This window comes from Lycorma delicatula, chromosome 8 (genome assembly GCF_047948215.1).
Source record: "Lycorma delicatula isolate Av1 chromosome 8, ASM4794821v1, whole genome shotgun sequence".
Taxonomy (NCBI): domain Eukaryota; kingdom Metazoa; phylum Arthropoda; class Insecta; order Hemiptera; family Fulgoridae; genus Lycorma; species Lycorma delicatula.
Genome location: NC_134462.1, coordinates 57,474,420 through 57,489,944, shown reverse-complemented (window position 1 = coordinate 57,489,944; position 15,525 = coordinate 57,474,420). Strand labels below are relative to the sequence as shown.

The 15,525-nt window shown below is 29.7% G+C and overlaps 1 protein-coding gene across 2 annotated transcripts in view; it reads left to right on the top strand.

Moving 5' to 3' along the window:
* Jarid2 (Jumonji, AT rich interactive domain 2) overlaps positions 1-15,525 on the top strand; it is an 84,856-nt gene that overhangs the window by 30,078 nt on the left and 39,253 nt on the right. For both annotated transcript variants that reach the window (XM_075373884.1, XM_075373885.1), the window contains exons 9-11: positions 6,093-6,247; positions 6,747-11,811; positions 14,978-15,466. In XM_075373884.1, coding sequence (XP_075229999.1) covers positions 6,093-6,247; positions 6,747-11,811; positions 14,978-15,466 — 5,709 coding nt within the window. The remainder of the gene's footprint in view (positions 1-6,092; positions 6,248-6,746; positions 11,812-14,977; positions 15,467-15,525) is intronic.

Below are 15,525 nucleotides of genomic sequence, written 5' to 3'. Positions count from 1 at the left end.
AAGGCTAAGAAACGCTTGTCTGCCAGAAAAGTTCTGGCAACTATATTTTGGGAATCAAAAGTTGTGTTGCTGATTGATTCCCTACAAACGAAGGACAGTAAATGTGGCAAACTAAAGTGTACACCAGTAAATGTAGCTACCTATTCGATGGAGAAAATGTATTTTGTTGAAGAAAACTATGTAGAAAAATGAAGTAATTTATTTATAATTTTATCTAATATCAGTAAAGGTTTGTGAACAAATTTTGGCTTATATTTGAAACACCTTCTTATTTTTTTAAAAAACTTATCTATGTGAGCCTTAATTTTCAAATATGGTGTAAATCGTATATTTATGATTCCTAGAATTAAAGTAGTGCAATTTATTTGCATTACTTTATAAAATCTGTAGATAATATACTCTCTTAAACAATTTAGTTATTCTTCTTAGTGATATGATATTTGCTGATATAGTGTTTACATTCCATGCCTGCATATGTGTGTGTACATCTATATTTGTGTGAGTGACTTATTTATTTTATATCATCGCAAAACATCACGTATGCAGAAATAATGAATCTACATGACAGGTGTAGAATCACAAAATATACATAAATTAACACCAAACAATGTTAAGAACTATTATCAAAATTACACTTACTAACACACATTATTCCCAAACATACTATTATTCCCTTAGCATACTAAGAATAAAGCACAATTAAAGATAATTCCATCAAGAACTGAAATGTTTTACATTAATTATCTTTACTTGAGTATCCGGAAAATGGTGAAGAAGACAGACAACTACCGCTCATCAGACAGATATTCACTTAACAAATAATGGCACCTTTCTACCAAAAAGCCCTGCAAAACTCCTCCAGATCTCTTCTGATTGGCTTTAATTTTTTTATGTGGTAGCAGCTTATTATACAAATATAAACCAGCATAATTTGGTGTATGTTCACAGGTGGATGCCCTGTGCTTTGAATAGGACAGGACATTTTTATGCTAGGTGTAGGTGTCATAAGCATGAAAGTTAGAGTTTTATTTCGGTTCTGATAACTTATCTTCAATAAATAGTATAATCTAGTAAATATAAATGGATAGAATAGTGAGGATTCTAAATTTTTGAAAGAATTCTTGCATGAATCGCCAGGTTTCAGTTGAAAAATGATCTTTTTTTGAATAAATATTTTTTTCTATCAACAGAATTACTTCAAAATATAACTTTGTAATTTAAAAGGTAATATACATATTCAGAATACACCATCTACAGTTTTCTTTTTCATTATTGTGATAGTGTACAAGCCATCTTTCCCATGGCTTTAAACATATGGAGACAGCTTATTGTGTTACATTTAATTGATCCACGAGTTGTTGTGTTTCAGCGTCATTCTCATCCAACAATGCTTGCAATTCACTGTCTTCATACTTTTTCATTGTTGTTTGACGTTCTTTGTTTCTCATGTCAAAATCGCCACTTTTGAATTTTTTTTTTTGAACCACTCAAACCCCTGTGATTTACCAAGAGCATGGTCACTGTAAGCTTTGACAAGCATTCAATGCGATTCTGCAGCAGTTTTCTTTAAATGGTAACAGAAAATCAGTGCTATCTGCAAATCATAGTTGTAGGTACAAAACTCTACATATTTGACACTAATTAAAACTATGCTGTTGTATGAAACTTGTATTGTTGTGAATTGAAAATTTTTGTCTGCTGTCAGAGAAAGAAATTTACGCCAATGATGCGGTTTGACAGTAACTACATTGACAGTTATGGCCATCTATGGGCAAATTCCGGTTTCATGTTTACACACCTGGTAAGTATAACAAAAAATCTCTGTTTAATTTAGATGAGAGAAACTGTACCTGGACCAGCTCTTCCAAGTAGTGAATCATCAACCAAGAGACCCAAAAAATCAGCAGAGTTAGAAAATTTTAAGGCATCCATAAATGGAGTATCAGTCCATGATTCAAATGATTTTATAGTTCCATGAATCAAATGAACTCTTATTGCTTGTGTTTTATTGTAATTAAGTAGTAAGCCATTAGCCAGAAACCATATTCATTTTGATAAGATTACTTACTAAATTAGAGAAATTAGAATAATTTAAATTTGTAAAAGCCATGCGTTAGCAGACAATCAGCCTTGACAGATTCATTGAGTTTGTCAAGTCATTTATATATTAGCCTTTCATCCGGAGGTCCAGGGTTTGAATTCTGGTCAGGCATGACATTTTCACATGCTATAAAAATTTTCATTCTCATTCTCAGAAGCAATATTTTACGGTGGTCCTAGAAGTTAAAAAAAATTCATTTATGTAAATCAGAAATAATATTGGCTTAAGATTAGATCCCTGAGGAATGCCATCAGTACCAACTCGTTGGGGCTACTACTGTTTAATAATCTGACATGAACATTCTGCCTATAGTTTAAATAGCACTTAAGCAGAATAAGAGCAGCATAACAAACACAAACTACTCAAGCTTCCCGGAGCAGCAGCTCATGATTCATGCAATTAAACACCTTTGATTAGTCACAGAAGATACAAAGAGCCAGCTGCAACCCATCAAGAGTATCAACATCAAGAATTTTTGTTAAAAATTCATTTACTGTTTTAATAGTATTCTTACCTTTTTGGAAACCAAATGAGTATAATGCAACAGTCTATTATTTTCAAAGTAACAGAGTAGCTGTTACTTTGAAAGGTTTAGCTTTCTCAAAAACATTTGTTTTTTTCTCAAAACCCTGCAAAGGTTTAGCTTTCTCAAAAACCTTTGTAGGAAGAATTGCAGTAGGGCGATAGTTGTTAAAATCAGATTTTGAACCTTTTTTGAAAATTGGAATTATTTTAGCAAATTTGAGTAAATCTGGAAGGCTTCTGTCGTAAATGATAAATTAATCAGATGCTTCAATGGGGCAGCTATCTGAGAAGAATGCTGTCTCAAAACAGCAGATGGAATCTCATCCCAGCCAGAACTGTTTGATGGCTTTAAGGATTGTAAATAGATATTATTTAAGTAATATCTATCTATTCAGATATTTCTTTAAAGGTCTGAAGTGAAAAGTTGGTAGTGGAAGGTTTTTTTCATAGAGAACTTGCCTTGTTAATATTTGGCATCACATTAATAGTCTTCCATATCTTCTGAGATTTAAAGAATTCAAAAGTCTGCCACTTACTACCATCAATATGCAAGAGTTCCAATAATTTATTATTGCTTTTCGACATAACCATCCACTTCCTCACCATCCTTCAGGAAGTCCCAATCTTATTCTTTGATTTTTCAGTTCTATTATTGTTATTATACTTTTGCTAAATTAATACATTTTTAAAATTTTCTTATAAACACCTATATATGTCTTAAAAGAAACATTGCTAACTACCCATCACATACAACTCCCTTTTCCTCACATGTACACCCAGATGCTTGTGTTTCATTTTCATTTTGGATCCATTGTTCTGATAGGCAAATTAAATCAGGCTGCCTTGGCAAACTCTCCAAAAACAAATCTATCTCATCAATCTTACTGGACTGAGTAACACCCCTTACGTCCTTTAAATCCTTTAAATGAGAATAGTCATATGTGGTTCAAAATGTTACATATCTGTTATCTACTGAGGAACTTCTAAAAAATGATCCATTTCATCTTTCATTAAAGCTGTTTAAGATTGTATTTTGAAAACAATGGAGTTGTCATCAAAACCAAGAGATCCATTTGTAGTAGAGAGATTAATTTACAGTTTGCTTTTATTAAAATGAGACAATTCAGCTATAGGAAGTTCATTCAAGGAATCAAGAATCTTGTTAACAGTATAGAATGACCCTTCAGCATCATTACAAAACTCATTGAGATCAGTTAGAGAACTGAAGTTCTGATCTACCATAATTAATGATGAACAAGTACAACTATTTCTGGAAACTGACAACAGTCAAGATTCAAATTACTGCCACTATTAACATTATGATTTACATTACTATCAATTGGACTCTTAATCAATTTTAACAACTGCTGCCGTAGATATTTTTCCTCTTCCAGTTTAAACGGAAGCCATGTCTAATATGATAAAGTCTTTAAAATAGGTGTATATCAATTTTATATTTTTCCTCAGGTCAGCAGTCCTACTATGATTACTTATAGTAGAAATTTTCCTGTTTTCAACAGAATTTTCATATAAATTATACCTATACAGTTACAGCTAATATTAGATTAATATGTTTAGAAGAATTACACTATCAATTAAGAAGATACACACCAAATTTACATCCCAGTGTCATCATCACCACCAGTGTTATTCATACTACTGATTAAAAACAAGAAATTCATTTTATTTAAGAGTTTAATATCCCTATCCTGCAGTAGAGCACAAACAAAAAAATCCAAGGTTGCACTAGAGTATATGATGCCAGTGACAGTTGTAACAAGACTTACAGCTTCATGAAACTACACCAAGTGACCAGCCCATAATATCTCCAGTTATGATGCATCTGCATTTCATTCATCCATTGTTGGATTTATTATTTGTTGTATAACTCCTGTGGAAAATAGATTTATTAAGTTTTACATTCCTGGGGGGGGGGGGTTAATAATTCCTTCAGCAACTAAAGGATTTCTTAGTTTCTCCATCAAAGTGTTCGGGTTATGATCACTTTCTAAACCAAGATTAATGTTTTGTCTCAGAATCTTTAGTCAGATATTTTCAGAGAGTTGGTTTTGTAATTTCTTAATCTCAATTTTATAATTATCAGCGAGTCTGTTGAGCACCAAAACATTGTCTTCAAGGTTTAACAATCTTGTTTCAAATTCTAAACGTAATTTTTTTTATTAAACAATTTATCTTAAAGCAGTAGGCAGTCAGTTTTTTTAGTTCCCAAGGATAAATCATATTGATTAAATGCAAATGACATCTCATTTTCGTTTTTAAGAGTTTTTATGACAGACATCAACTTAGTGTAGTCCTTAGAGCCATGCTTGTCAATTAAGGATGATATTCACTGTGTATTGCTAAGCAAAAAATGCTACTACACCATTATCAACCATATCCTCCAAATCAAGAATATGAGAACATGCTATTATTCTATTACTTCCAGTGAAACCATTTAAATCAATTTTATTTTAGATGTTATTAATATTAGTAATCATAATATATCCAGTTTCAATTAACAAACAACAATTACTGCAGATAAAATAGTAAGTTCCATCATAAAATATCAAGATCAGATTGGTTAACCATTATTATTTCAATTAAAACAAAATATTATTACTATTATACATTATACTCAACTTATCAGAGAGCAAATGTTCTATATTTTGATAGCAGTTGCATCGTAATTGTTGATAGCAATTCTGTTCCTAGGCACTAGATAAGATAGCAGTACTATTAAAAAAAATTGTATTTCTTTACCTGATTATACATCCTTATCTTGAAATATTATAATGGTTGCAGAAACTCTTAAATTAATTAAATGTTTTAAAGATTATGTAAAAAAAGAAAGGTAAAAAAAATACAGATTTACCAATACATTAACCACTTGCTACTAAACACTGTGACACAAATCACTTTTAACCACTTAAGATAATGACTTATTCAAGAGTTCATCACAATACTCACTCTCCCTGGTTGTAGTGTCTCTATCCACTCAAAAGTGTGCACTTTAATGATTGAAAAATTTGTGCTGTTCAGTGCACACATGTAATATACAGACAACTCTGAATGCGGGTTTGCTATGGGCTATTCTCATAGTTAATTGGCCACAGTGCATAGAACATGAATTTGATAAAAGAAAATAGTTACCTGCAAATTGTGTACCTGCAATTGTGTGTATTAGCATCGAGTATTTCATTCCAGACATGTGACCTAAAATATTCTTTTTTTAATCTGTGCTTATTGTTAATGATGAAATTGAAATTTGCTTTAATTCTGTTTTTTTCTTTATTTTGTGCCAACTTCTGAATTCTCCCCATTTTATTTCATATTACAACTCTATCTTTTCTCCGTCCAGTTCAGTAATTTTTTTTTTTTTTTTTCATTTATACTTCATTCATTAAATAGTTTTATTAATGAAACTTAATTTTTTTTTTGTTAAACTAAGATTTCTTTTTTTTTTAAGTGCATCAAGTAGTGGCAGACCATCTCGTAAAACCAAAGAAGCTGCTGCAGTATATATGGAGATGTTAGGTAAAGATCTTCGTAGTCCTGATGAGTATGATGATGACACATTATCTGTTGAGAGTTTTCCTGAATTACCAAATACAAAAAAAATTGGTATGTTAATTATATATATATATATATATATATATATTCTATTTGTATTATATTAAATTCTCATTATGTATTTATATAAAATGCTAAAGCCTGAAAGCACATATGAAATAAAATATTTAGGACAGTTGTTATGGTGTTATCTTTGGTCAGAAATATTGGTATGAGATTTAGTTCTGGTCAGTCAGCATTTAGATGGATTAATGAGTTATTAGAATTTAGAAGGGTAAAAGCTTGCTAATGTGCTAATCACTATGCTGAGTAGATTAAAATCATTCAAAAGACAGTCCCTTTAAATTTTCATTGCTATCCTCAAGTTGTTGAAGAAATTAATTGAATTTTTTATATTGATGTGAATGTTTTGTACCTAGGGAACAAACCTCCAAGATGTGAAACTACAATTAATATAAATAGGCTTACTATAGTAGTACTAATAAAAAGCTGTTAGAGATATAATTAGAACAGATACCTATATTTACTTGATTTTTTTGGTCTGTTTCAGAATTAAGAGAAAAGGAACTTAAAGCTTTAGCTGAAAAAAATTCACAAAGTAAAGAAGATAAAGTCATTAAAGAAGATAAAATAATTAAAAAAGATAAAACTAAGAACCCTGTTTTGAAAAGAGCTCTAGTGAATGTCACTTCTAAGTTAGCACTTGTACAAAAAATTGATGAAAGATCTAAAAGAATGTTATTGAGAAATAAAACTAAAAATAGGATGTTAAAAGAGAAAGAGAAGGTAAAAAAGTTTGTTAGTAGGTCACTTAGAAAATCTGCTGCTATTGTTAATAAAGGTAAAATTATATCTGAAAAGGAAAAAAGTGATTTAAAGAAAAAAATTGAAAATCCAGATAAGAAATCTGAATTTTCAGATAAAAGTATTAATTTACCTGGAAGACGTAGAGGATTTATTAAAAAAAAACAGTTAGTTGAAAGTAAGAAAACTTCCTCAGTTTCTTCCTCACCACAGAGATTGAAAATTGCTTCTACACATTCAGAACGTGTGTTAAGAACTAAGCAAATTCATACTGAAGAAAATTATAGTGAGTCTGATGAAGAACCTCTTAGAGTTTTATCTGCAAAATTACCAAAGATGAAGAAGAAAAAGAATGTTAAAGTAGAAGAAAATCCTTCTGTCACAAAGAAGGACAGGAATAAAGAGGAACAAAGCATGTCTGTTGCAAGAGCTTCCTCGTTAAGTCCTGAACGAAAAAATGTAGTAAAACGTGACAAATCAAAACCCGTTGTTGGGAAAAATGATGTTAGGGAAGGAAAGAAACATCTAAATTCAGAAAAGGAAAAAGAAGAAAAGGATGAAAAAGAAAGTGAAATAAGTGAAGGAGAGAGAAGAGCAGATGTTAGTAAAACAGAAAAAGAAAAGTTATCAGAAGAAAATAAGTTAGGAAAAGAAAGTAAAGGAAAAATTGTACAAAAGAAGAGTAATATAGAAAAAGAAGTAATCTCTAAACCTGAATTAAAAGTTGAAACTGCAATTGAAGAAAAATTACCCACAAAAAACTTTGGTAAAGATGTTAAATTAAAAAATTTAAAGAAAACTGCTGCACATAAAATGAACGAAGAAGTTTCAGTGCCTGATGGTGTAAAAGAAAAAGTACCTGAAACTAAATGTGAAATAAAATCAGAAAGTTTAAAAGAAGTTAATAAAGCAGGAAGTAGTATAAATAAAACAGAAGTAAAAGAAATAATGCAAGATAAGTTTCCTGAGGAAAATAAAAATAGTATAAAGAAAATTTCCAAGAGTCATGCAGAATTGAAAGTTGATGTTAAAAGTAATCCTCTAGATAATACTCTGGATGTTTCTGTTAAAAAAACTGAAATTATTAAAGGAGATATTCCACCAGTTTCATCCACTACAGATACTGCCCCTAAGATAAGTGCTGCATGCAGTAAAAGTCAACATTTGAGTAAATCAGATAAAAAATCAAGTGAGGTAAACATGAAATGTAAATCAATTGAAAGTAGTAAACTTACTGAAGGCATTTCAAAAATTTCACTCGATTCAGATGATGATAATAAAAGTAAACCTGAGACTACAAAGACCAAAAGTAAATCTGATACTACAAAGATTTTACAAACCTATGATAATGTTACTGATAATGATAAACTTAAAAAATCTGAAGAAAACAAGACATTTCCTTCTGTTAATTACTTTAAGTTAAAATTTGAAGTTTCAAAACCATTACCTACAAATAGTAATAAATTAGTAAAATCTGGTGTCAAGTCTTTATCTGCTGATTTTGATAAACCGTTAAAAATTGAGACTTCAGTAGTATTACCAGGTAGTAGTGGTAATAATGAAGATAAAATTACACCAGAAAATGTATTACCATCTAATAGTAAAATTATTTCTAGTGACAATAATAAAGTTGAAAAACCAGATGATTCAAAAGATACAGCTACCAGTAGTACTATTAGCAAATCTGTTACGAAATCTGAAGAGTTAAAGATTTCAGAATCTGCAACAAATAAAGATTTAATGAAATATGAAGATTCAAAAATGTTGCCTTCAAGCAGTAATAATACTGTTATAAAATGTGAGAATACGAAGGGGTTCTCATTCACTTGTAGTAGTAAGTTAACAAAGAATGAGAATTTAGAATCTGTATCATCTGATAAATTACAGAAGTGTATATCTACTGAAAATTTTCAGAGTTGCAACAGGAAAGTAATAGAGAAAAAAGATATACTTGATGTTGCTGATAAAAATGAACAAGAGAATAAAGACAGTCAGGTTAGCTCAAAATTGACAGAAGTGCAAATAGAGAAATCTGGTAAAATAAAATTTTCTGATGGTTCTGTTATGAAACAGAAAAAATTGGAAAAAAATAATTTAAATCGCAATTTATCCGAATCAAGAAACATATTAAAAGGTAGTGAAACAGTTGTTGAAGAGGAATTGAATTCGTTTGAAAAATTGAGTGAGGAAATAAAAAAAGCACCTATATCTTTTACTGGTTTATTGAAATCACAGCCTTTAAAAAGTTCTGACCTAATTAAAAATGATTTAAAATTCAGAGCTTCCAGTCCAAATCAGTCCATCACTAGAGAGCCAATAATAACTAATAGATTACATAGCAGTTCAATTTGGAAAGAAGATAAAATAAAAAAAATTAAACCTAAAACTAGCGAATCGACTGTAAATCCTACTGAAGTAAATGTTAATCCTACTTCAGTAGTATGTGATAAAAGCGTTAAAGATTCTAATTTAATTATTAACAAAGATAACATTCCAATTCTCAAAACACCTTCCAAAGAAAAATCAGAATCTATTACTTCTGGTAGTTTCAAACTTGATAAAAATTTAGTTACAAAATTATCTGTTGAAACTGATAATGCTTCAGTGAAGAAATCTAAGCACTCTGTTAGTGATACTTGGCGAATGGCATTTAAAAATGCAAAAATTCCTAAACCTGGACAGTGTAGTCCGGTAATGACTGATGATAAACCATTTGTAAGGAAGCCGTTTTCAAGTAGTGCTTTGAAAAAACAGATTGATTTTGATTCAGGGGAAAGTAAATGTGAAAAATCACCACAAAAAATTATCACTCAAACTACTTCATCTGGAAATGTTAGTATAATTAATCCATATTCAGTTTCACAAAAAACTACAACCTTTACAGGCTCGATCAAAGCAAACGAAAGTAGTGAAAGTATCACTAATACTCATGGTGGTAAAAGTAATGTGATTGATGCTGAAGCTTTAAGATTAAAAGAGGCTGAAGTTGAAGATTTTGTCCGGAGATATGTCGGAGGTGAATTGGAAAAAATGCATGCAGACATGAAAAATGCATCTTGTTCAAAAGATGTAAAACCAGTTGAAAATATCAACCTTTTTCATGGTACCGTTACCACAACTGCAATGATTATTGATCAAAGAAAGCCGACACCATTATCCTCAAAAATATCTGAAACACCTCTTTCATCACTGGTGGATCATTCTAATACTATTGTTACAGGAATTGATAAAATTAAACCTATTTTAACATTTACTACTAAAATTACAGATAATGTATCTCCATTATCAGAAGAGAAATCTCTAGTAGAGAAAAATATCATTTCTGATAGTGTGACACCACAATCTATTATACCGGTAAGAAGTAATCCATGTACATCTTCATTGTCAGTAGAAACAGGTGTTAACGTTACTGGAGGCAAACATCATCATCTTCCATTACCAGTCGAACAAACATTGAAAAAACTTAGCCAGACAAAAGTAGGTGTTAGCCGTAAGACCATTCCAAGTTTATCAAATATGAAACAAGATGTTATACCTAATTTATCGACAGCTTCAACTTCTGCAACTAGTTCACAAAACAAAGAAAAAGATCTGGTTTCAACTCAGAGTTGCTTTGGTAGTGATGTCGATGAATTAAGTATTAATAAAAAAGGTCACTTAAATTTATTATCTAAAAAGAAAGTTAATATGTCTAAAGAAGATATAAATAAATGGTTAAATGATAGTACAAGTGGTGGTATAGAACATACAAAAAATTGTGGCATATTTGAAAAGAATCGGTGTGAATGTAAACCTTCTTCTTTTGTCGAGGCAGTTAATGATCCAGTAGAACAAGATAATTTAAAGAAGTTTACAGTTCCAGAAGAAACAACAGATAAAAATGTATCTCAAAATTTATCAAGAATTGAAAATGTGGTTAAGAAAGAAAGTAATACTGTTGCTGCAGACAAAATTATCGGAAAACCTAAGGATTGCAATTTTTCAGTTAATCTTAAAACCCAAAGTGATAAGAAAGTTAATGTAGCGTCACCATTACCGAATAGGACTGTTGATGTTTCAGTGACAAAATTAGATAGTATATCAGCAAATAAACTTGCTGCAGTTAGCTCAATAGATCAGAATAAAAGTTCTGATGATAAGTGTATATCTAATAAAACTGTTTTACCTTCAGATAATTTAACATCTAATATAAATAAATTGAAAGTAAGTAGAGGTACTAATAAAATGGGTGATAGTGAAGCTGAAAACAGCTCAAGAGACCCTTCTGAAGTCTCATCACCACCTCCTCGTGATGATCTTTCTTCAGCAGATGAATCTCCAGAGAAATTTGTTCATCCGGAACGAAGATCGATTTTTCATCAACGTCGTTCTGCATTCCGTTCAAAACTACCCCTATCTCGTAGTCCAAGTGCTTTTTCTCCAGAAAATGAAAGTAGTGTGTATGCTTTTGAACCTGATTTACCTCCTACAAGTACTCCATTTCGTAGAAATAAATCTAAAGAAGGTCGTATAATGAATACACAAGAAGAAGACGGGGGCCCGAGTAGTACATCCATAGCAGTTCAAGTCAATTTAGATAATGAAGCGGTACTCGAGTGCTCTACTCAAACAGAAACTGATTATGATGAAAGTGAAGGTCACTTATTTTATATTCCATTACAACAGAATGCTGGAGAAACAGCTGGTGGCAATCAACAAGTATTTCAAGGAGTAGCTGTTAAACTTGGAACTGAAGGACCTGATCAGAGAGTAATTATGAGAGCAAAACTAGTCACTAAACCTCCATCAACTTTTTCTTCTTCTTCATCACGGTAATATGTTTATAAATATTTCTGAAATATTTATTAGACTTATTTAAATTTTTGTATGTGATAAATTATTCAATTTTTTTACCATTTGCAAATTATTTGACACACCAATTTCAGTTAATTGTTCAGTGAATAAAGACTATTACTAAATTTAAGCTAGTTATTATGATTTGTTAAAGGAATTTTTTGGGTCATTAAAAATTTGTAGTTTTTGAAAGAAAATTACTGTCTTAAAAAAAAATTACTAACTCATAAATTTTTTTTTTTTAAATTTAAGTGTTCTGAGAACAGCATTGTGATTAAATAGATTTGCATAGGCAGAATATTACAGATCCAGGTGGAAAGTACTAATTATTGAAACTGTATTTATATTTTTTCTTGCACACATTCATTTTATATTTAAAAAAGAATATTCATAAACTTAAATTTGAAGAACAACCATCTTATAAAAGAATCAAAGTATTATTATCAAACATAATAATAATAATAATTATTATTATTATTGTAAGTGTAACATATTTTTAAAAAAAAATTACAAATATTGAACACGGCTGTCCAGCACTGCCAAGGTTATATGATTGTATTTCAGTCTTGAAACAAAATTACAGGAGGTTTTTAGTTTTAAGAGAGTTACAGAAATTGGAAAAATACTACAAAATTATTACGTTTGGCCTAATTTGAAGGACAAGTATGCACTACCTCAGATGATGAATTATTTTCTTGTAGGTTAGTTTAAACCTAGTCAAATTATAAAAGTTTTGATGTCTATGATTTTATGTTAAATACATTACAGGTTAATCTTATATATTTGCATTTATTTAATTTACTGTGTTGTTTTTAATATGTGTCCATAGTGATGTGTGTCATAGATAATTCATGTGATAAGTACATGGTACTTATTGGAGTACTGAATATTTAAAGATTCACCAGTTATTCATGTGTTGTAAGATATTTCTCTTGTATAAGTTTTTGTTATTAAATTTATAGTTCATAAAAAAATAACTGCTTTCATAAGCATATAAGGATAGTTCAAAAAGCTCATACTCCGTTTTTTATCTTGTAAGACTTGGTGCTTTGGTTGTATTATTTTTTACTATAGTCCCCTTCCCAGTTCAGTAATTAATAATTTGGCACTTTAAAGCATTGATGTCTGAAGTACAGTATTATTCTTTATCCAGGTTAATATATAATAAATAGTAACATATAATTAATAGTAGCATGACATTTTAATTGGATTGACCAAAAAAGGTGTTCCTTCATTTTTTGAAACGTTCAAGAGTTAGATCTGGTGAATTCTTTCAGAAACTTATATTCATACTATTACTTAGATACGTACATTTTTACATATTTTGATATGTACTTACATACATAACATCTTATGGTGTAGTTTGAACATAGTCAAAACAGTGCTTTTAAATGTAATTTTGTTAATTTTCTCATTTTTTGATAATTTCGATGATCCAATTTGAGTAAATCAAATTTCAGTAATTGTCTTGTAATGATGTGAAGATTTACAATAAATGTACTGTAAATATCTGTTGTACTAATTGTCAGTCAGCCTAAACTAAACTAGACAGCCTCCTTCAGTGACATTCTGTGATGCTCTGTATGACATTTTGAATTTTGGTACATCTTTATCCTCATTGATATATAATGTATGAATATCTTCTTGCGTCTGTTGAAGGGACATGCTTTTTGTGAAGAAATATTTCATAACTGCTTATGCAGTACTGCTATATGCATAACTGCTTATATTTCATAACTTGTTGTGTTATTCTTTCAACATTCATGAAGTTGATTTAATTATCACATTTATATGAATAGTAAAATTTAATTAGTTAACTTGAAATTTTGCAAAATTTCCAGAATGATGTAGAATACAATATATAAATAAAAATATACACTATACAATATTAAAAATATATAAAAATATACACTATTAAAAGAGTTTCAAGCCTCTCCTCACCTGATCTGGATACTGGTGTTTAAAATATGGACTGTTTAATATGTCACTGCCATGTTTTGTTTTATGTTAGAAATTATTTTTTGTTCTGCTAATTTAAATTAAATAAACTTTTAAAAAAATAATAAAGCCAACTAAAAAATACCTGCCCTGAGAACTAAAAAATACTTGCATCTCTTAATTTCAACTTTTACATTTCAGTGCCAAATTAGAAATAAATAACTACCAACAACTTACCTTTAATTCAACATTATTTTAAAAAAAATCAAAGTTGTAAGAAGAATTGAGAAATATTATTTATATTTTTTGGGATAGCTTTATTTTCTAATCATTTTATTTTATTCTATTATCTTTATTTGTAGTTTTATTTAAAATTTGGTTTAGTATATAAAAAAGCTACCTAACAAGAAAAGCAATTTGAAAAAAGGCTGTTAACTAGAAGAAAAAAAAATGAAAACTGATTCTTGATGAAAATAAGAAAAGGAATTTATGGAATTGACATAAGAGTTTATACAAAATTTTTAACTAATATGATCTGGAATGCGAGATATTTTTATCTTAAAATTTTCCAACTAAATTTTTAATTTTTCCCTGAAAATACTTAGAAAATTGGTATTGTAAGTGCTATATATTGTATTTATCAATATAATGCAATGTTAAGCAGTGATAATGGTAAAAGAAAAAATGCAAGTGAATCTTCAAATTGTCTACATAGACAATATATTTTTTATTTAAGAAATCTTCTGTTTAAGTTATCGAAAATATTATAATAGGACCACCAAAAAAACTTCCTCTGCAGAATCATCAAAATCAGTGAAGACAAAAAGAAGAAATATAGTTGAAATTGAGAACCTCTTCCCTTTATTGAAGTTTGTTAATAAAATTCTGTGTTGTGGTTGGTAAAATTTTCATTTGATTTGGCAAAATTGATTTGTTTAAAATTGTTCAAAAATCTAACAGAAAATTTTATGCCAAAAAATTAATTGTTTTTATGATTTGCATTATTTATGCATACAATTGTGCAATTTGTAATCTTATTGCTAATTAGTTTAAATAATGTTGAAGAAAAATAAGATTAAATAAATGTGTGTAATGAAGGCTTAAAGATTGATTTCTATTAAATTTTAACTAAAGGTATTATATTTTTTAAGCAAAACTTTGTTAATATTTTATTCATATATTTTACAGTTGTTTTTGTTTTTACAGCCCTTTGGTTTCTACAAGGGATATTAAAGGAAATGCTCCTAGGCCAGAGCAAAAGGTAAAACCTTTATCAGTGAGTACTAACGCTCCTCGTCCTCCAGTTGGCACTGTTCAACCGACTACAAGAGTACCAAATCCTCCAGAGGTTCTTTCTTCTCCATCTCCTTGTCCAGTTCCTATAAAAAGAATACCTACACCTGAAAGGATTAAAAAAGTAACGCAGTCTCCTGAAACACCAAAAAAAGAAATTAGTGCTTTAGCAGTAGATAAGTTAAAGAAAGATCAGCCTGTTATCTTAGATAAGCCTAATAAAGAAGTATCTGTCTTATCTACACCTTGTGATAAAAGTAAAAATGATATACCTGTAACAGCTGATAAAACTAGAACATTTTTACCACCACCTGCAATTACTAAACCTATAAAGACTGCTACATCAGATACTGTCACCAAAGAATCCTGTTCTGTGCCTTCAACTTCAAGCAAACCTAAAAGGTGCGATATGAAATATTTCTAAAGATATTAATAGTAATGTTATTATTTTTTAGTTATGT